Genomic DNA, 22,365 nt, shown 5'->3' with positions numbered 1-22,365 from the left:
ATGTAAACAGTTCATTTGGGATTTTTTTCCTACATGCTTCTATATACATGCTTTGTTTATGTAATACTGTAAAATGCATGTTTTGTTAAGTAGTAGTGTCTTGTAAGTGGGATGTGTGGAATGGGCCAAATTTGGCATGACACAGAAATAAAATTTAAAAAAACTAAAACTAAAGCTAAAACTACAAGGCTCTTCAACAGGAGGACAGCAATTAGGTTCAGCCATGGCCAGTTTTTCTCAGCACTGCCCATATGGGAGGCGCATGAAAACCACCAAATATGTTTATAATATGTTTTGTTTGTTTATTTATTTTTGTTCCATTCAAGAATAACATTTATAAAACTGTTTGAGGGTTGTATCTGAGGGCAGATGTCATAATTCCCATTAGTAAGTGAGGGCAAACAGAGTTAAAGCAGCTTATGTTAATGCCTATTTTGCAAAAAAAAAAAAAAAAAAAAGCTCCATCAACATATCTACTGTATTACACTACAAAAGGATAAATCTATGATATCTTGTCCACACACAATAAACAGCAGCCTGCTTCATTTATGATTAAATCAATGTACTGTTATTGACATAAATCTGCTCTGGTCTGATAAGCCAAAGCCTAAGTTTAAGATGTTACTGGGTCATATATATTTGAATTTACATGAGCCTTGTGTTTACATTATTATCTAATGTAGACATATAAGGAGTCATGTAAACAATTGGATGCAATCTGTAAAAGGGAAAAAGGCTTTTGTTAGGGGGCCAAATATTTGCGTTGGAGGGCCAGATGTGGCCTATGGGCAGCCATTTGCCTGTCTCTACTCTTCAATATGGCCGGGCCAATCTTAAGACCCCAATCTCATTTACCATTAATTTATATCATGAGTAGTCATAGGTCATAATTACATTTTGGACTGATAAAATCTTATTTGGCCATGAACTTTCAACTTGTTCCTCCTAAATTCATATTAAAATTTGCTTTATTGGCATGATAGAGAAGAAGCCAGAGTTGCCCAGCAATGAATATATATATATATATATATAGATAGATAGATAGATAGATAGATAGATAGATCAATTTACCAATACCAAGGTTTTCTAAACAACAGAACTTTTTCCTGCAAATATATATGTATGTTAGAAGTATGTTAACTGACGGCATAAAATATATTTTTAAAAACTTTATTTGAAAAGGCAACAACAGTGAGTAATGTTTAGGACCTATAACTTAAATACTCCACAATCTACAATTTTGCAATCATACTTTGGTCTTTCATTGCAAGTCGGGGCTTCTTCTAATCTCCTGAGGACATCGACACCTTCAACCACTTGACTGCAATGACGGGAAAAAAGACATTAAGTTTGAGCAAATATGTCTGATAGATCTGAGACTAAACAGAATTGGGAAATTGAATAGATGTCTCTCAAGTCAAATTAGTGATACAAACCCGAAGGCAACATAGCTCCTGTCCATCCAGAGTGTTGGCTGCAGCGTGATGTAGAACTGGGATCCGTTGCTATGGGGGCCCTTATTGGCCATTCCCAGAGTGCCCCGCTTATTGTGAGAAATAGCAAAGCTCTCATCTAAAAGGAGAAAAGACACATGTTCAGATGTAGTAAATCCACACATACGCACAGTGTGTTCACATGGTAATACTGTAGGACTGTTGATGTCTGTACCCTCAAACGTTGATCCATATATTGACTCTCCTCCATCACCTTTACTTTCTGGAGAAATATCTGCAAAATTGAAAGATAAATTCCAGGGTGATACTGCAAAGAATCATTATAAGATATTTTGATTCACTTCTTTAATCCTGCGATATTTTGTTGATGCCCTTCAGGACCTTTCATACTCCAAACAAGGGTTGGGCAATATATCATTTCTGAGAAAAAACAATGAGTAATGTGTATATAATGGCCACATATTAGAGGCATTAATTGCTTCCCAGAACACATTTAGAACATTTCAAAGAACAGTCATATAAAGTATAAAGATTATGTCATTCAACTGTAATACAGGCTTTATAAGAGGAAATGATTTAAATCCATTAAAGCCATGACCACAAATGCAAGTCTGATCTATTTCCAAATCTCATAATTGATAATATATTGATATATCTCACATCAGGACTATAAGTGACATGTATGTATCCCATGTAGAGGTATATATGATCTACTTAACTGCACTGATACTAAAGTTGGATGACTGATTATGTATTTCTGTTGTACTGGCATTGATTTGGTGTGTGGCATTTAAAAAATTAACTACATGTGATTAACATTGTTACAGAGCTGGTGTGGATCATGCAGTACCTCCACCTTGTACCCAGCCGTTGGGCACCACCCGGTGAAAGACGGTGCCTTTGTAGCGGAGCTGGAGGCCGCTCTGTGACAGACCTCGCTCTCCTGTGCACAGAGCCTCGAAGTTCTTTGATGTTTTTGGACACACGTCTGAGAACAGCTAAGGAGAGGGAAGACAATGTGCCATGAAAACATCGCTCATCAGTGATTATGAAGGATGAGGTGACAAAGCACAAGTGATAAATACTGTATATGCAATGTTAAAATACATAAATGTGGATCCCGTGCTTTAGTGGCCTCACCTCAAACAACAACCTCCCCACTGCTTCTCCTGCTATCTCAATGTCCATGAAGACAAATTGATGCTAAAATGAAAGGAGAGAGATATGAATTCTTTTTCATTTTCATGTCTCAAGATATTACATGAATTTGCAAATAAATTAACCTAAAACAGTCAAAAGTCCTACATTGATTAAAACTAAAATTGTACAGAAATCAGAGACATTCTTCCTGATACCCACCACTTTTTTTTTTTTTACATGTGTGTTATTTGTGTGACAGTGTTGTTGACTTGCCCCGGTTTTCCGGAGGTGTCTGGAGTAGTAGTCCACAGTGAGAGCCTTATAGAAAGCCTGTGGCCGGACAAAAGTGTAACCCCACTGCTTCTTGGCCCAGCTGGCAAGATCTTTCTCATTCCCGAGGAGATGGCTGTTCAGAAAGCACATCAGTCTGCTGGCGTACTGCCACACTTCACCACGCAGCTCCTTGAATCACAAGTGTTGAACAACGCACGCAGTGTGATTCAGCATCTCAGAATAACGTCAAACTACAGCAGTATGTCGATGGGTAGGTGTGTTTATCTGACATGGACTAAAACACCTCTCCGCAAGCTGCTGCAGTTTATACAGTTGCCTCCATTATTTATTACATCATCACTCATTTCAGATGAGGTCATTGATGTAAAGCAGTGGCCGAGAGGAACAAGTATATTTACTCAAATACTGTACAACTGTGATGTACATTGCTTAACAATTTTAATTGTATGGTACTTTACACCTCTACTGTACTGCATTTCCTAGAAAAATACTGCACTATTTACTCCACTGTGTTCATTGAAGAGCAGATTAAGATTATATACACACAAAAGCTATGATTGTTTATATAATACAATGCCCAGTAGTATACAAGCTAATTAAAATGAGATCAACTTTAACCAATTACAACTTTTAAATGGTGTTTACACAGTAATGCATCATTAATGTTGATGTAACACTGATATGGTTCATATGAGTACTTTCACATTATATTTAAAGTACATTTTCTTGCTAATTCTTCTGTATTTTTCTTATCTTAAAAGCCCTTACACCCACACAGGTGCTTTCACTTATTTTGTTAGTTGTTGAATTCAGCTTTGGTGAATGCATTAGGGTGGGAAAACATAAACTTTTATCATTATTATTAGAATATTGAGATTGGTGACATGTATTGTTGTACACATGTATTTCCCTGAACAGCTCCTGCATACTTCAACCTGAACAGAGGTCTAATCAGCCACGAGGACAGAAAACACCTGCAAGACCTTTTAAAGTAATTTTTTGAAAGCATTGCTTTTTACTTGTATGAAACAGTTAAAATATTTTTTATAATTCTTCCTCCACTAATGTGCAGTATAAAAAACTGTGGAGAGCCTCAGTCCTCACCACATCTCCACAGTCCCAAGCCTACTGTATAATAACTGGTTTTTATCTTAAGATAGATAAGATAATTACTTCTGCATATACTTTGTTTCCTTGTTTCCCGCATTGCTGTAACATTTCCCCTCTGGGGATCAATAAAGTCTTATCTTATCTTAGTTTTTCTCTTAATGAATATCTTTGCTGAACATTTCTGACAAATGTAGTCAAGATGACTCACCCTTTTCTTGTTGCACAGAAATGTGTACCAGTCAAATTCCAGTAATGGTTGAACTGTTGGAGTCATGAATGCCTCAGGAAACGTCTGTTTTAGTCCCTACATTTGTCAAAAGATACAAGGGATATGAACGTTCAGGTGAAAACACATCACAGTGTAACACTATAGATCTGAAAAACAGAGTAATAGTTTACCTCGGCGATGCTCTTGGCAACATGAAAACTACTGTCTTTAATCAAACCAATTATTTCTATGTGCACATTTGAGTCCATAGTTGCGGGGAAAAAGGTCTCTTTCAGTCTGTAAACAAGAGCCTCGTATCCATAGCAACAAGCATTTGCAGGCGCTTTAATGTGACGCAATACGGCCTCGTTCTACTTCGTTAAAGTGTTCCCTTTCTTTCCACTTTTCTTTCTAATAATCATGTTATTCGAAAAGTAGGTTCCATATTTGTTTCATTTAGGTTCTAGTGACACTATGTAATCAAATTATACCCACGACTCACTTTCTTTTCCACGTGGTGACGATTTACACAGCAGCAAGGACAGAGTAGCACCGAGGCGCTCAACGAATTGGAACGAAGCCCAACGGCGCGACCGTTTGAAAACTCAGGCTCGTTGTCCTGTTTTGTGTTGCTTCGCAGTCCGCCCTCTCCCCTTTTTTTAAACACATTTTCTACACATTTCTACACATTTCTATCCACGTAGACCAAATGTGTGTGTAGTTATGGGTGTGCACGACTTGTGGTCTATCGTGGAGCCGGTTCGTGAGTCGGTGCCGCTGTACAGTCTGAGCGGAAAGACGCTGGCAGTTGACCTGAGTTTGTGGGTGTGCGAGGCCCAGCATGTCCAAGCAATGATGGGGAGAGTCACCAGACCCCACCTCAGGTAACAGTCACATATTTGTTCATTAATTAATTCCTCACGGTGTCCAATGCCACTGTCCTAACTGTGGTTATCAATGCTCTCTTTTTGTGTGTGCAGGAATTTGTTTTTCAGGGTGTCGTCCCTCACTCTTATGGGGGTGAAACTCGTCTTTGTCATGGAAGGAGATGCCCCTAAACTCAAAGCAGAAACTATGAGCAAGAGGACAGAAAAAAGATACGGAGGATTTAAAAAGGCTGCTGCCCCTAAATGCACAACAAGCACCGGCAGAGGGCGCTTTAAAGCTGTACTCAGAGAGGTTGGTTGGTCCTCATCTCTCATCATAGCCAGTCATAATAAAAGGTATGTTTATTATCTGCACTTCAGTCCTTCTCATGCCTCTGTAGTGTGCAGAGATGTTGGATTACCTGGGTGTGCCATGGGTGACAGCTGCAGGGGAGGCTGAGGCCATGTGTGCATACCTGGATTCACAAGGCCTGGTGGACGGCTGCATCACCAATGATGGAGACGCCTTCTTGTATGGAGCCCGGACTGTCTACAGGAACTTCAATATGAACACTAAAGTATGTGTGTGACGGTCGTGGGAAATTTGCAGAATGATGTGTCCAAATGAGTTTTGATTAATTTGTTTTGTCATTTAATAGAAAAGGCTTCTTCACATCTGACTGTTGTTGGGGCACAACAGTCAGATGTGAAGAAGCAAAATGTAGTCCAGTGATTTGGATTGGACTTTCTAGAGCAAGTGATTTATTCTTCTAGAGTTTTGTTGAACACAATTTCCCCGTTGATTTCCATAAGGAAATATTGTATTCCCGCTTTTTTGGTCCTAATTGCATCCCATGAACTATTATAGGGATGTACAATATGGATGATGTAAATATACTCACTGTAAAGTACTTAAATTAGGTAGAGCTGTGATGATTAGTTGATAAGTCAGTTGACAGAAAAAGAATTCACAACTCTTTTGATAGTCAAATAATCATTTTGAGTCCTTTTTTAAAAAAAGAAGAAAAAAAAACAGACTAAAATTCTCAAGTTCCAGCCTCTTAAATTTGAATATTTTCTGGTTTCTTTAGTCCTCTATGATAGTAAACTGAGTTGTGGACTGTTGATCGAGACAAAGGAAGACATTTTAGGTAGTGTCTTGGGCTTTGGGAAACTGTAATCAACATTTTTCACTATTTTCTGACATTTTATAGACCAAACCGATGAATCGAGAAAATAATCTGCAGACTAATCAATAATGTAAATGTATCTAATTTATCTAAATTTAGGAGATGAAGAGGAGTGTTTCATCTGGTTCTATTCAAGCACTGAATTCTTGCCATTTTTTAATTGGTAGTGAAATGATTAGTAAAGTAATCAACTAGCAGACTGACAGAAAATTAATGTGTTTCATCTTTGATGTCCGATATTTTGTCATAGTATTTATCAAGTAAAACAGGTGGTTGTAGAGCTGTAATGGTTAGTTGTTTAAGTGATTGACAGAAAATTAATCACCACCTATTTTGATAATCGATTCATTGTTTTAAATCATTTTTAAAGAAAAAATGCAAATAATTCTCTGATTCCAGCTTCTTAAATGTGAATATTTTCTGGTTTCTTTAGTCCTCTATGATAGTAAACGGAATATCTTTGGGTTGTGGACTGTTGGTTGGGACAAAACAAGACATTTGAGGCTGCATCGTGGACTTTGTCAAACAGTGATGGACATTTTTCACCATTTTCTGATGTTTTATAGACTAAAAAAGTAATCTATTAATCAAGAAAATAAATAATGGACAGATTGATCAATAATGAAAATAATTGTTAGTTCTAGCCCTAGAAGGTTGGTTTTCTCTCTTTCATGTTATTATAAGCTTAAACATTAGGGGCTTTGGCTGTTGGTCAAGTTGTGATTGGCATTTTTTCATTTATTATGTCATTTTATAGACTACAGAATTATTACAAAACTTGTGAATCAATGGGAATAACTGTCAGATGCACATCTACAACATTTATTTAACACAGCCAGTGAGGAAGGAGCATTTATAGTCTAATCTTATATGTGCCATTTGGTTTATTATGTTACCTGCATCATGTTGTTTCTCTCTTTTCCCTCCAGGACCCTCAGGTGGACTGTTACAGGACTTCCCGCGTTCAAACAGAGTTACATCTCTCCAGAGAGAATCTTGTCGGTCTGGCCGTCCTCCTTGGTTGTGATTATATTCCTAAGGTAGGCAGGATCCTGAAACCTGAAATTTGACACATCAAAATCACCAATATGAATGACTTGTGTTAATGCACATTTTGATGCTTCCATAAGGGGATACCAGGTGTTGGTAAAGAACAAGCTCTGAAGCTCATCCAGACACTGAAAGGACAAACACTTCTGCAGAGGTAGGAAACACAACATGTGATGATCACTTTAAGATCTTGACTTTCATATATGTTTTTTCTAGAAAAAGAGCACAAATTATGTTGTGTTGGTGCACTTGTAACCTCTCCGCGATCACTTCAGATTCATCCAGTGGAAGGAGGAGAATGCAGGTGTGTCTGAGGGAGTCGTAAAGAAGGTTCCTCACTGCCATGTATGTCGACATCCTGGTGAGTGGTGCCCTGCTTTGAACTCTGACCCCTGTTTGTAGTCCTGATAAGAGGTAGAGAGCAAAAGGGGGGGTGTCCCACGTGTCACAAATGGCTGATTTAAAGCCATTTAACCTGTCATGTTAAAACATACACATATGTGAGAGATAGTTCGTCTGAATATGCATCTGACTTTACACCCAAGTTGTAGCAGTGTGTTAGACTTTAAAGAGTTTTTCTTTTATTTATCTTTTCTCCTCACTATCATATATTTATTCTGAATCTGATCTTCTTTTTCAGGCTCAGCCAAGGCACATGAACGTGGTGGCTGTGTGCTCTGCGACAGTAAACGCTTCTGTCAACCTCAGGATTTTGATTACCAGTGTCCTTGTGACTGGCACCGCCATGAACAGACCCGCCAGGCCTTGTCTGTTGAGGCAAACATCAGGAAGTACGTGACTCTTTGTAAATAAACAAGGGTTTAATTTCTATAACAAAAATAGTAACTGTGAACGCAGAAAAAGCAAATAAAAAAATGTACATCATAAATATAGTCAGCCTCAGTCAGTTTGAGAAAGTGATGTCATTGATGCTTCATTAGTACTGGAACAAATAGTTGATTGTCAGAAAATGAAAGCATTTATTAAGCAAAAATGGCAAACAAATCACTGGTTCAGGCTCCTCAAATGTAAATATTTTCAGTTTTTCTTAGTCTTTTATGTTAGTAAATATGATATATTTGGGATTTAAGCTAGTCGATGCACAACAAGACACTTGAAGACATCAACATGCACTCTGGGAACTCATCACGGGCATTTTTCACCATTAGTTGACATTTTATAGACCAAATGATTGATGATAATATACAGTTATAAAAGAAAATTTAAATAGGTTTTAACAGATGATTTCAAAAGATGGTGTCCTTTCATTTCTGTTTCATTTCTGTTTTTTTTAGGAAAACACTAGCAAATCAACAGTTCCCTTTTACAGAGGTACAGCTGTTTTCATCTGTTATGCTTTATATTTTATTGTTTCATAACTGGTATAATAATAACAATAGAATATGTTTATAATGCTGAAATTGCACTTCACAGATTATTAGTGAGTTTCTGGTTTCCAAGGATAAGCCTGTGTCACATTTCAAGAGGAGAAAGCCAAATATGCTGTTAATACAGGTAATGTGTTTATTTAAGTAGGTTTTTTCAGTTATGTGTTCAGTTATCTGTCCAGTGAGTTGCAAGTGAAAATATATGTTTTCTAGAAATTTGCCTTTGACAAGATGGAGTGGCCAAAGCACTACACCAGTGAAAAGGTTCTAGTCTTGATGACGTATGCAGAGTTGATGAACAGAAAATATGGAAGAGAGATGTCTTCACAAATCAAGCCCCTACGGTAGTCCCACATTTTTAATTTCAAGCATTAAGAAATTAAGTGATGTTATTGTAATCAAATAGGTATATCAGCACATACATAATAATCAACACCTTTTTTCTACAAAAGGATATTGAAACCGAGAGTGAGGAACGCGGTTGCTTGCTTCGAAGTCATCTGGAACACACCAGGTCAGTTTTTTACCTTTTTTTGTCTAACTTTGATGTATTTTAAACTATCACATGCATGTTTTCTTAGCCTCAGATTAGAAGATCAGAGAGTGAACGATATCTAAGAAAACATCCTCTGAGTTGAGTGACAGGACTGCTGCATTAAGCGGAGGTTGGGGTGCGGGGCGCTCGTCACCGGGTTGTCTGTTAGTGACTGGCTGTGAGGTGGGGTTCGGAGGTGACAGATCAGTCACATCGGCCGCTAGGTGCTAAACTGGCTTCCTCCCCTGGCTGGGAAATCTGTCATATTCAAGTCCACCTCACTAACAAGCCTGCCTGATACGGCTGGCTTGAGAAAGTCTTAATTAACTAATACAGAATACTTGTATCACATAATGCAAAATAAATATGTTTAATACAACTAAATGGTAAGATCATAGATATAAAACATCTTATTAATTCCATTAATTAAAGTAACCTGAAGTCACTAGTTAAAAATATCTGGTTTTATAATGTAAACATACATCACATTTTAACAGGTGCCTCTACTGTATAATGTAGTCCTGCTATCCATTCAGATGTCCTAATGTACAGACTTAATTGTGATAAATGTAGATATTCAACAGTACTTTATGATTATATGATGTAACATATGTATCTCAAAATCCCTGTATCAACTAAGTTGATGCAATGATTTTGATTGCATTTAATCATACATGTTACATGTTGGAATTTAGGATCATATAGGACGTAGAAATTCTGTCTTTTGGTGAAGTCCTGATTAAACTTTCTTCTCATTATTTAACACTTCAGTTCATACTTGACAGTGTTCTTGACTTTCCTACTGTATCAATAAAAGGAGGAGTGAAGCACATTTTTTTCCATATTACCTTAATAAAAAATGTTTTATTTTAAAATTGGCTCATATTGTCTCTGACCTTGATGTGTATTCTGCAGCTCATTACGTCTTTCCTGAGGATCGGCCTGCGGAGGATCAGCATGAGGTGAGGACGGTGGAGGAAGAGTCTCTCTTTCGTGTGGCCTTCCCAGAGCTGGTAGAGAGCTACCTGAGGGACAAAGCTCTGGCTGAAGAGAACAAGACAAAGAGTAAGACAATACTTTATAAACTACTAATATTAAATAAATTAATGTCAGTTTAAAGAAAAAAAAAAGTACAATATTTCCTTTTTTCCTATGAAAATATTGGTATATATGTTGTGGTTTTGGAAAATTAACCATGTCTGACAGTAAATGTTAAATACTTTTTCACAACAAAAATGGCAGCCCCCCCACAGACTTGACAAGCTGGAAGACTTCCCACACTGTGCTGATGCAGGTGTCGTGATCAAAGGCACCTGGAGCTTTGACTTGTTTTTCAAGACTGTCTATTACAGCAACTCTGACACCTGAAAATGTAGAGTTTGGCAGCTCAACTAGTTCACACCAAAGGCTTTGATGCAGCCGAGAGGTGTCTGTCTCACAGGCTTCGCTGTCACTTTATGCAGGTTGTGCTTTGCTCCCCCCTGGTTATCAATGCTGTAGAGCTTCACTCCCTAATATGTAGGAAAGCTAATTACTGAGATAGACAAGGCTTTACAGTCAGGAAATACCTGAGTGAATAAACGCTGACCCTCAGTCTTAATTTCTTTTTCAGAGAGGAAACCAAAGAGTAAGAAGGAGAAGCCGTCTGAGGGGTGTGATAATATTTCTGACCTCTTGGCTCAGATGACCCTTCAGAGTTCCTCTTCAGCAACTGCTACTACTCAACCACAAACGCTGCTCCATAGTATTTCAAATACAGAAGAGGAAGTGGTGGTTTTGGACACTCCGGTGAACCATAAACAGCATCGAAAACACAAAGAAGGCTGCAGTTCCCTGAGTGATTGTCCCAACACTCCTGTGTCTCGTGCCGACTCAGAGGCTGATGCGTCACCTTCTGTCTCCGCTGTTATCGACGCGCTACACCTGAGTGATATCGACTGGGATGCTTTGTCCTTCACATCCTCCCCACCTCCTCCGCAAACGTCACCTAACAACACCGCAGAGACTAAACCGCGTGAAACAGCAGACGATGATGTGAACGAAACAGGAAACACCAAGCTGAAAACCTCAAGCGACATCAAACAAGCCGAGTCCAAAGCTGCTCCAGAGCTGTGTTACACAGAGTGTTCTCTAAGGGACAGGGTGCTCATGAGAAATACAGCCAAAGCTATGAACCAGATGGATGTAAATAATGATGTGGTCTCAAAACAACTACACTATGAAGTCGCCTCTCAGGAATGTGTTTCATCTCATTCCTCAAACTTAAAACCAAATGCACAGATCTCCATCAAAGACAGCGATGACAGTAAGTCGACAGAAAAGGAATCAGCTGTTAACAAAAAAGAACCGCTCACTGACAAAGGCCAGTGTGTAACAGAAACTCACACTTCAACACAGCAGTTAATACTTGCGGTACAAGCTCAGAGTAAGACAAAGGACTCCAAAAAGCCTCCTCAGAAATATAAATTTGTCAGGAACGCCGTTTTATCATCTGCTGGCCCACCACAGAGGTGTCACTCTGACCCAGGTCATAGCAACAAAGACAGAAACATGCACACACAGACCACCAAGAAGAGCGTGTGTATGAGCGTGTGTTCATCCAGTGAGGACAGCGATGCAGAGAACCAGCAGTCTGGACCTCAAAGAAGGACAAAGATTAAACCCGTAAACAAGATCAAGGGCAGCTTCCTTTCAGATTTCCCCCTGAAACCTGTTTCTCAAACAAGCAAACCGGCAACAGCTCATAGCATTAAGTTATTAGGACCAAAACCTCAGAGGCAGAATGTAGATGTTAAGATAAACAGTATTCCTGCATCGACTAAAAGCAACTGCCAGGATGTCCCACCGGCTATTGTACACAGTGATGTGTTCCTTCAGACTCCAGCATCACCTGTCATTGTGTCAGATAGTGATGACTCAGTGATTTGTAGCGAGAGCCCGCTGCCGTTAGCAGAGAGACTGAGACTGAAATTCCTGAAGTGAGCTCCATGATTACAGGATGGACAAGAGCATGTAAGATATTTAATGAGTGTGAAGGTTATGGTAATGAAATGGTAATTTGACAAAAAAAATCACCAAGGTCTTATTTAAATAAGCTTTTTCTGGAACCACATCTCAGATATAATTATTCAAATAAATGTTATTTGTGAATGTTTTGTTGCAACAAAGTGATGCTAAACCATAACTATTAACTAAACCAAACTTACTGTGATCCTGAGCCTGAATGAAATAGTTTCTGTAAAGTAAATCAGGTTGTACATAAACACATTTTCATGTTTTAAATGCCAATTTATAGTGTTATAGTGTTAATTAGTGGACCTTTAGATAACATTTGTTTGTTGCCCTTTTGTTTCTTTACATAGGTTTATTTTTATATTTTTTTTTAAATTGAATTGAAGGAAACAACCCTCACAACTGAGAAAACATCATGATTTTGGTAAAGGTGTGTCATTAGATGTTAGTTTGGATTTATGTCAGGAAATTGTCTAATTGTGTGGTCAATGCCCAAAACATGAAATTGTTGAAATAAAAAAAGTGCTTTGAGAATGTTGTGTTACACTAAAGTTAGACTAAACCTTTCTGTAACTTGTTGCTGTGATACTGAATAGATCACTTTGCCCTGCACAGCACAGCACAGTTTTAAGTATTAAATGCCAGTTAATTGCACCAACATGTGCTCAACTTCTCCCACTGTTCTTTGACAAGCTACATGTCACTTTACTAGAGTTAGAGGGAGAAGGCACACGGAGAGGACGCTGAGCCATTGGTTTTACAACCTGCCAGTGTTGGTCCCCTTGATCACGAGTGAGGCCTTACACACCTTTTCAGACATGAAAGGTCTGGCAGGAGCTTGGTGACAGCTGCATCCTCTGCCCAAATAACAACTCATTCCCATTACTGGCTCTTAAATCTTATTTTCCTTTTTTTTTTAAAGCTAAAAATCAACAGTTTTTCGCAGGATAATACAGCTTGTTTTTCAAGCAGTTTGTTTCCCAAAGTGTTTTCTGTGGTAATCTTGCTTTTTTTTTTTACTTTAATAGAATAATTCCTCAAAAAGAGAAACTGCATTGGAAACAAGTGGCATTATTCTAAGTGGGAAGTTGTAAAAATTTAAAGGGAAACAGGATTTTAAGATTTAGCACAAGGACAATAACATTGCCTGTAATTACAAACCTTTCCAGGCAGGACAATGATTGTAGCTGTTTTCAAACCTTTTAGTTGCAATTTGTTCATCTTTAACAATTTGGCTCTGTAAGGTTATACTTCTAATAAGTTAAAACGGGTTTTGGCTAATGTTTTTCTACTATATCACGTCCAGACTGAGGACACACGCAGGCCTGACTTGCCAGAGACGTGTGAAGATCTCAGGTGAAACAGCATCCTCTCATTCCTTCATTAGACACATCGCATCAAACTGATAATTGTCGTCGTGCAGACTTTAAAGAGTAATTCCCCACAAAAGGAATCTAATTATTTTTCTTTCTATCACATTATCCGTCTATTTAGCCTTATTCACACCCCAGTGATAACGAACGACGTCCTTCGGGAAGGTCGCATTTTGGCACTTTGGGTTTTCTTTGAACTTTTTTTTTTTTTCGCCTGAGCTGTGAACCCATAAACCTCCGGAGATCTGCTTCTATATAAAAACGCTTTGGCAAAATCACTTTCACACAATCTGCCTGTCATCAAGCCTGAATGTCATCCTCTCTGCATGAGCGTCTGAAGGTTTAGGGATATTTCTAACATGAACCTGGAGGTTGTTACAGCTAAAATTCTCTCTGAGTGGAAATGCCATGAAAGCGCTTTTGGAGAGGACCAGGACTCGCTCCAGTCCTCCTCGCCGGAGCCTTCCATGGATTCCATGTGCTCTTCGCCGGAGATGTGCTACTCCAGCGGTCACCGGGAGATCAAGGACTTCTCTTTTGGCTTTACGGGACGCAGGGCAACTCCATCAGCGCCAAGGCACAACAAGCCCAAGATGTCCACCAAAAGACGCATGAAGGCCAGCGAGAGGGAGAAGATGCGGATGAGGAGTCTTGCAGAGGCTCTACACCAGCTCCGTGACTACCTGCCGCCGGACTACAGCAAGAGAGGCCAACCCCTGACCAAGATACAAACCCTCAAATACACCATTGAATACATCAACAAGCTTTCAGACATCCTGAGCCGTGCGTAACGGACGCAAAACGGACCATTTTTACGCATCAGGTTTATTCTCCTCTGGACATTTGATGGAGATATTCTTATATTTCTGATGAGTAATGCAACATATTTACGTTAACTTAATGGGTCAGTTTCATTTCATATTTTTCCTTCTCTCTTTTTTGCCCTTCTCTTTGTGTAAATGTTGTTCAGCGGGCACTTGGCAATTATTTTGTATATGAGGCTGCCTTTGATGAAATGATCAGTATTTGGGAGAGTTTTCTGTTAGTTGAGATGTATATGGTATCTAGATGAGAGTGTGATGCAACTTTACTGATGAAAAAACTCTCCAATTTTGTTGAAAAATAAGGTTTGGAGAAACCGCACGTTCTTGTTGATACTGATTTTAATCTCCTATGATTTATTTGTGGCATATTTTAGAATGTAAGTAGCTGCATGATATTTTTATAGTTTTGTTTTGGCTTTCTGAACTCTATTAAACAATTAGTGTTGCTTTTTTCTTGTAGCACGAGTTAATTCTTCAATTCTCTCCGTTTTTCCACCAATTGTACAATTTAACAGTCTTGTTTGGTATCTTTAATATTCTCAAGCAATTTTACAGTTTTCACTGTGTGTCAGAATCAGGTTATTTCCTCAAAAGTATTTTCTACTCATTCACATTTACAATAAATTCCTGCTCTTTGTTGAACTTGTGGCCCAGTTAATTAATGAACCGTCTTTAAGGGCAATTAGAACGCACGTCGCTCGATCCCTCCAACCAGATTATCAGAATACCTGAGCGAGAGCAACAAACAGCCAATCAAACGTCAGCATTCTCTGCGATGGGCGGGACTGTCTCCTCACAAAGAAATCCCAACCTGGGATGTATGAAGTCTGACGAAGCCGCCATTTCAGAGCGCAAAGGAGCTGGAGAAGCAGCAGGAAATTTTGTACATTTTTTATTTTTCTAATATATTTTTTATTTTTCTTAGCAAGTAGTAAATCTATATTACTTCTTTGAATCTACCTCGCCTGCAACGCCGCTTGAAGTAAGTCATTCCTTCTTTCCCTTGAGCACCAAAGCGTTTGAAAAATCACAGAAACGCCCCTTTTACGCATGATTTAACATTTGCACAGTCGTTGTTAGGCTTTTGTATGTAATATTTTTAACTAGCAGTGCGACTAGCCTAACGTTCAATGCTCATTTGAATGCTGTTTACAACGACGCAACTATTTTGGAGACAACAGACTGTATGTTTGGTCTGCTCTGCGATGTTAACTCCAGGAATTACACGGGGCCCTTCAGGCGCTCTGCATTATAAATTTGAGCAGCAGTGTTCATCCTGAGCTCCTCTATGCTGAACGATAATAGGATCATTATTAGAGACTAATTGTTGTATAGGGTTTAGCTGCTGGTCCTGGCTCAATATTTCAGAGCTCCCACCGCCTCTCAGGATCAGGACAGAAATGTTTCCATGACGCTCGATGTGCCTTCTGGCTCTGCAGGCTTATTTACTCTAAAATAACGCAGTGATGGGTTTTCATGGGATACTTACAGTCCTTCAGGTTTATCTAGATAATTGTTATAGACTGAGCAGTGCACTGCTCCACAAAAGCTTTTGCCCTGACTACCCTACAGTGGCTCTCAAAGTAGGGTCCGGGGACCCCCAGGGGTCCTTGAGGGGGTTCAAGGGGGTCCCCAGCAAAAAGAGGAATAATGTATTTTCACTATAATTCCATCCATAAGTAACAAAATGACAGAATGTGACTATTCTGGTCATGGGGTTCATAAAATTTCTATAATAAAACATCTAAAAGCAAAAATCTTATCAGATGGGGGTCTGTGGTCTAATTTGTGTCTTTTTAGGGGTCCTTAAGGTGCCCTACAATATACATCAATGTACAATTGGGGGGTGTATTGATTGATTGATTGATTGATAGGTGGGTAGGTTACTAGATTGGTAGTCTTTACAATATTAGAAACAGCTCTCAGTATAGTGCAGTACAATTCATCATCACCACAAACTAGCCTCATATATATATATATATATATATATATATATATATATATATATATATATATATATATATATATATCAATAAAGTTGAATAAACACTTTGTCTGAAAGAGTTTAAGAACCTTCCAGAAGATTATAACTTCATGACGGTAGGATTTATTGCAGTGTCTAACCTAATAAACTGTCAACTGGCTTCAAGGGAAGTGTGGCACAAACAATATATAGATAAAAATACAGCAGTAGCTGTATGAATTCAGTCTATAAAGGTGCTGGTTGATCAGTCTTTGAAGAATAACAAATGATCCCAGATCTTAAAACATCAGTTATTTTAATGTATTTATAGATATTTCTTAATTCCCCTTGTGAAACCTTACATACTGTAGACTCATTTGTTTTATATATTGTATGTAATGTTTCTGAGAGCTCATGGTGACCTCATCATACCATGTGACATTTTTATCACGTCCATTATTGGTTTTAAACAAAATGGTTCTTGCAGGGACTTAAAGTTGTGCTATATTTATAGTGTATCCTTTTAAGATTTTCTTAAGATATGGTTATTTTTAAAAGGGTTATTCTCAAGCTCATTGGTTTGCTGGATTTTCAAGAAATACCAAAGTTACAGGCGTCTCTTTCAGTTTTCAGTCCTCTGAGGGCTGCTCCTTCAGGGCAGATTTTGAAATCCATTCCAAAAATGCACTATCCATCTTCCCCAAATATGTTACATGACAGTTTCATGCTTAAAGCCCATCCCTCTTCCTCCACCTTTGCCCTATATCACAAACATCTTCCCTTCCCTCCCTCCATGCTCTAGTCTATCAGTGGCACAGATGCTGCGTTTTACAGTAGTGATCTGGGCTTTGGGACTATTAATAATTTTCCTGCTACCAGCTTTTACATGCAATTCTCCATGCTCGCTAACTTGTCACCTGCTTCAGTGTAGGCATGCACACCCAACTACATAACAATGCAGTGAATGCAGTGCCGGGGTTTTATGTTTCCAAGATCTTCTGAGTGACATTTTAACACCCTTGTGTCAGAAACACATGCAGTATCTAAATGTGTCGGTTCATATGTGAAGCCTTAATAGTTTATCACCATTATTATCAAAAATGATCTCTTACAACATCAAAGAGTAATTGCTAGAAAGCAAGCTATTCATTTAACATTTAATCTAGTAGTAGTTACATTATTGTTGCATTTATTATGAGGTAAGTGTCCAATAAAAATTGCACAAATAAAAAATCAGTTTGTCTCAAAAGGAAACATGGATGTTATATCATTATAAATATATCTCCTACTTAAAATTCTTGTGAATCGTCAGCATTCTGCACTCTGCACATATTTGTGGGTTTTATTCCTTTCGTTTCATGTTCATGTGAAGTATATTGATGTGCAAATACATCGACTCTTTAATGAAATTGAGGGGAGACAGAAAGAAAAGCAGGAGAAGCAATGTTTTCACTGCATTATCAAGATACCACCCGTGTAAAACATGTCAAATCAAGTTGCAAAGACTCAGTTCTTTGCTAAAGGGCGTACTCATAGATTGATATTTTTTTTCAATGTATCAGAAAAATCTTTGGGGATGAGGCGGCCATTTGTTCACATCATGCTTGATTACCTCACAGCTGCAGGGAATTCACAATTTATTTCTGCATGAATTTACTTTCCAAATGATAAAATGCCCTAATTTTCCCTTGTGGCAGTGCTTGAATAATACATATTACATGTGTGCTTGATGAACTGGGAAAAAAAAAAAAAAAAATCTGCTTCTATGTACTCTATGCATTGCAGGCACCTACTTCCTGTTGGACTTGAACTTAGCTTTATGGCACTTACCAACTAGATCCTTGCTTGTGTTGTATCAATTCTCAGATGTACGTTGCTTTAGATAAAAGTGTCTGCTAAATTAAATCGTAACTGTAATGTGGAAGCAAAATGTGTTTTGTATGTAAGAAACATGAAAATGTTACTCATAACAAATAATAATGTTGAAGAAGTTTCCACTGTGGCAGTTTAATGTATATAAACGCTGACCTGAATCATTTCAGATGGATGCAGACACTGAAGAAACCTCAAAGACTTGCAAGGATGAATCTGAGAGATCCATAAATGAAAACAAAGCCAGGTCAGTCCAATGGTTCCTAATAGCTTAATACTGTATTTATGGATACTTAATGGTTTCTGACCAGCATGTAGAAGGAAGGCCTTCTTATCAGTGCAAGTGTCTCCTAAACTTTGAAACGTCCCAGCATCATTCATGAGTGTGGCTGGGTGTGGTCAGAAGTGTGCACATGTAACCACACTCAATAGTGATGTCACAGGGTCCTGGAGTTCACCTGTACCTCACTGCGTTGAGGTGAGAAGTAAAACCACTGGAAGTCAGCAAAAGCAAAATTTTCAGGGGGTGTTCAGTTATTCTTAAAACATCAGCATCCGGCTGCTTTTGGGTTTGGAGAGTCCTTAGTTAAACTTGGACTGAATATAATGGCAGTTTCCTCACATTGCTCCTTCTCTGTAGGGGACGTGGGTTCAGAGGTCGTGGTCGAGGAGGTCGGATGAACCGAGGTGGCATGCGTGGTGGACGAGGCATGATAAAAGGCTTTGGTCCACCTGGACATGGGAGGGGTCGAGGGAAGGATGGAGCCATGAATGGATTTGCACCCATGAGGTACTTAACTAATCACAAGTGGTGTTACTATGTCAAAATCTTGCTCGTATTATATGCGTCACTGGTGATTCATTGTTATGTAATTCCAGAGGAATGGGGAGGATGCGACCTTACCCAGATATGAGAGGTCATCGAGGCAGGGGTGGACCCATGGGCATGGGCCCTCCTCCCCCTCCTCCTATGCACCTCAGAGGTCCCTTCCCACCCATGCCCAGGTAACTACCTCACACAAACACATGCAGCTGCTCTGACAGTCAAATGTTGAAAAGCCAGTTTAAAAGCTATTGTTGTCCTAAAAAGTAGTTTGTGTCTGGCTGCAGTCAACAGAGCAGCCAAACATTTTTGAGGCTTTTGAAAATCCAATTTAATGAGCCATTTTCACTTTTTGAATCACTAAGCTCCACTGGGTAGATATGTCTTGTCACTCAACTGATCTTACATTTGCAGCAACACTGACTCATATGTATCACTACAAAGGGTTTTCACTGATGGACACGTTTTGTTATGTTTGTTCCTGTCCCTGCACAGACCCCCTCCACCTCCTCCTCCGGGTCATCCCGGTTTCAGAGGGCGTCCACCACACCCTCGTGGCCGCAGCATGCCACCCCCTGGGCCTCCACGCCACTTCCACCCCCGAGGTCCAAGAGGGTAAGAGCTGTTTGAGTATTAATACTATGCTTAAGCTTTGCAAGTCACAATTCTCTCCACTTTGCTTGCAAACTTTTAAGATCCCTAAATGGATTTAAAATACATCTAGTAAGCATGTGAGACTTGCTTACACCAGTTGTATTATTTTAAATCTGTGATTTAAACCTGCAGTGCGGAACTTTTACATATAAATGAATGTCCATTACATTCAAGCCCTTGCCAAACAAGTTCACACAATGCATCATACACAATTAATCATATCACTGCCAGATAAATCTCTCTGTATTTCACGGTATACAGAGTTTTTAATCTGGTGTCAGGTTTGACATTCCCGCTCTGGCCGGATGAATCCATACTGCACATGCTCTATGAGCAGAGCATGTGCACTAGAGACTTCCGCTGGCCTAGCCGCCTAACTTCCAGTTAGCTCCCTGCTAACTTGAACTGTGATGAAATTATTTAATCGTGTGGCTCTTCTAGACTTTCCAAATTTTATTAGACCGAATGGATCAAATTCTGACAGTGAAACAAGTCGTTTCTTAGGGGTTGTGTGACGCACAAAACAATTTATCTACTGTTTTACTGCCACAACAGTAGCGATAGAGTAGGCTACAGCAGAGCCTATGACGTAAGCACGTCGACAGTGTTTTTGTAATTACTCTCACTGCCATAAGGGGGAGACAAAAGTCCCACACTCCAGCTTTAAATCCACAAATGTAAACTGCGAGCAAAAAGACTGAGGCTTGTGACACAAATGCACAGTCCTTTCCCTCCCTTTTCTCTAAATCCTCATTATAGCTTGATTTCTTTCACTTTATCTTTAATTATCACATTTATTCCTCAGTTTCTCTATCAAATATTAAAATAATAATATAGCACTTTGCCCAGATTGTACATCTTACTACAACCAATGTTGAGACAAAGAACTCAGTTAGTAAATATAAATTATACTCACTGCTCAACTATATGAAGTCTTTTAAATAGTGCATGTAATAATGAAACAGGAAAAGGCATTTCACTGTATTTTTGCCTCTCAAAGGTACACAGTAACTGAGGGGAAAACATCCTCCACTACAGTAGTTCAGAGATGGCTGCTCTTATCAGAGTGTGCCCCCTATTGGCCAGAGCCAAGAATCCAATGTGTGATTTTATCCTTTTACACAGCTACCACAATGGACCGGTCTCTCCTCCGCCTCACCTCCCACCTGGCAGAGGCCAGAGGTGGCCAGGGCCCCCTGGTGGCCGACGCTTTTAACACAGCCTGCCCTAAAAACAATAACCAAGCACTTGTTAATATAGACGGGGCCTAAAGAGGTGCAGTGAATGAAACGCCCCTGAATTGTGTGTTATACAAAGTCTCTGAGTATCTTCATGACATACTCTGTAGCCAAATGTCTGGTTATTAATGTCTACTGGCAAATGAATAATGTGAAAATGACTAATGACAACCGAGGACACACAAAATGCCTCACACCTTAACAATGTAAAGGCATCCTCACGTTCTGTTACCTATGTCGTTAAAAGGAATACTGTTGATACTGAAGGGACTATTTGATATTGTTGAGAAAAAGTTGTTAAAAAAAAAAACGAGATTGAAAGCAAACAAATTCTTGTCTAAGTTCATTAACTGTTCTGTGGTTCTTGTTACAGTCACCCTGTGAGCCTTAAGAAAATTTCCTGATTCTTAATAAAGAATAAAAAAATGGGTGACAGAGTATGTTTAAGATGGGGGTAAAATGAGTAAGAGTGCACAACAGCCCTCAAGTTAACTAGTTTAGCACACGTTGGACCTCCCTAACCTTTCCTTTTGTTACATGGAAATAGTTATGTATTATAACCTCACCAAGCAGTGCAGCAAATATTGTTTAACAGATTCACTTACACATTTCAAGTGATATGACAATATTCCATTTGTCAAGTATTCATGAGTATTTAATTTTATATTTTATATCTTAAATGTGCAGCTATTTTAAGTTATGAGTATTGCTGTTTGGAACATCAGTGTTTGTCTTCAGCAATCTATTGTGTAATGACAAAAAGGAAAAGGCATTATAAAGGAATAGTATACTGAAATATATCTAGTAGCTTTTATAAATGAAAGCAAATTCCATTAGTATTTGCCTCACTTATGGATACAACATTACTATTTACTGTGTTTAGTTTTTTGAAGTGTAATAAATACTTTATTCACTGTAAGTAACATAACTTTTGTGAACCTGTGAATGTGTTTTATGAGAAACGTCAAGACATATGCGATAGCCGTGCAGAAAAAAAAATAAAACTAAAAAAGAAACTCAACTTCTCTTTTTTTTGTTTATTCACAAACAAGTCTGAGAGTTGTCATTACAATTTACAACAAATCTGTAATATGAAAGAATGATTTACAGTGTCAAACTAATGCACAGTGGCACAAGTGTTTATGTTTTACTCAAGTATTTTATGTGATTATTTAAAAGTAAAGTATTTATTACTTTTACTGATTTCTTTGGCTGAGTTTGGAGGACCAAGAGCCACAAATGAACATAATATTTTATAAACATTTAATGGATCTTACTGAATCATTTCTATAGTCTTGCTGAGGGCTGAAATTTACTGCAGACCAGAAAAGGGCTCGGAGACATAATCCATGAATTTGTATCTTTTAGTTT

At 38.6% G+C, this 22,365-nt stretch overlaps 4 protein-coding genes across 6 annotated transcripts; 3 read left to right on the top strand and 1 right to left on the bottom strand.

Annotated features, from left to right (window-relative positions):
* Window positions 1-1,154: 1,154 nt before the first annotated feature.
* Window positions 1,155-4,564, bottom strand: ppil6 (peptidylprolyl isomerase (cyclophilin)-like 6). 3 transcript variants are annotated; one of them, XM_042390002.1, is made up of 8 exons: window positions 4,398-4,564; window positions 4,207-4,302; window positions 2,868-3,056; window positions 2,595-2,657; window positions 2,305-2,452; window positions 1,669-1,728; window positions 1,437-1,572; window positions 1,155-1,321 (listed from the first exon to the last, which is right to left on the bottom strand). In XM_042390002.1, the coding sequence occupies exons 1-8, from the start codon at window positions 4,473-4,475 to the stop codon at window positions 1,210-1,212; spliced, it is 882 nt and encodes a 293-aa protein (XP_042245936.1). In that variant the 5' UTR covers window positions 4,476-4,564; the 3' UTR covers window positions 1,155-1,209. The 3 variants fall into 3 exon arrangements, with proteins under 3 accessions (XP_042245936.1, XP_042245937.1, XP_042245935.1); XM_042390003.1 differs by having other exon boundaries at window positions 2,311-2,452; XM_042390001.1 differs by having other exon boundaries at window positions 1,437-1,728.
* Window positions 4,565-4,843: 279 nt separating this feature from the next.
* Window positions 4,844-12,781, top strand: LOC121882053 (flap endonuclease GEN homolog 1). The gene is made up of 13 exons (XM_042390007.1): window positions 4,844-5,090; window positions 5,187-5,385; window positions 5,474-5,650; window positions 7,192-7,302; window positions 7,393-7,466; window positions 7,588-7,673; window positions 7,953-8,103; window positions 8,608-8,644; window positions 8,747-8,827; window positions 8,914-9,044; window positions 9,153-9,214; window positions 10,151-10,300; window positions 10,848-12,781. Exons 1-13 carry the CDS (start codon window positions 4,930-4,932, stop codon window positions 12,215-12,217), a joined length of 2,790 nt encoding a protein of 929 aa, XP_042245941.1. The 5' UTR covers window positions 4,844-4,929; the 3' UTR covers window positions 12,218-12,781.
* Window positions 12,782-12,865: 84 nt separating this feature from the next.
* msgn1 (mesogenin 1) lies at window positions 12,866-14,991 on the top strand. The gene has a single exon (XM_042390005.1). The coding sequence runs from the start codon at window positions 13,980-13,982 to the stop codon at window positions 14,409-14,411; it is 432 nt and encodes a 143-aa protein (XP_042245939.1). The 5' UTR covers window positions 12,866-13,979; the 3' UTR covers window positions 14,412-14,991.
* A 242-nt stretch (window positions 14,992-15,233) lies between these two features.
* Window positions 15,234-22,015, top strand: si:ch211-51e12.7 (uncharacterized protein LOC336335 homolog). Its single transcript, XM_042391305.1, has 6 exons — window positions 15,234-15,426; window positions 18,450-18,526; window positions 18,920-19,069; window positions 19,159-19,284; window positions 19,598-19,717; window positions 20,882-22,015. The coding sequence occupies exons 2-6, from the start codon at window positions 18,450-18,452 to the stop codon at window positions 20,970-20,972; spliced, it is 564 nt and encodes a 187-aa protein (XP_042247239.1). The 5' UTR covers window positions 15,234-15,426; the 3' UTR covers window positions 20,973-22,015.
* Window positions 22,016-22,365: the final 350 nt, after the last annotated feature.

This window comes from Thunnus maccoyii, chromosome 17 (genome assembly GCF_910596095.1).
Source record: "Thunnus maccoyii chromosome 17, fThuMac1.1, whole genome shotgun sequence".
NCBI classification, from domain to species: Eukaryota; Metazoa; Chordata; class Actinopteri; order Scombriformes; family Scombridae; genus Thunnus; species Thunnus maccoyii.
The sequence above is the reverse complement of the archived record's forward strand: the minus strand, read 5'-3'. Positions and strand labels throughout refer to the sequence as shown.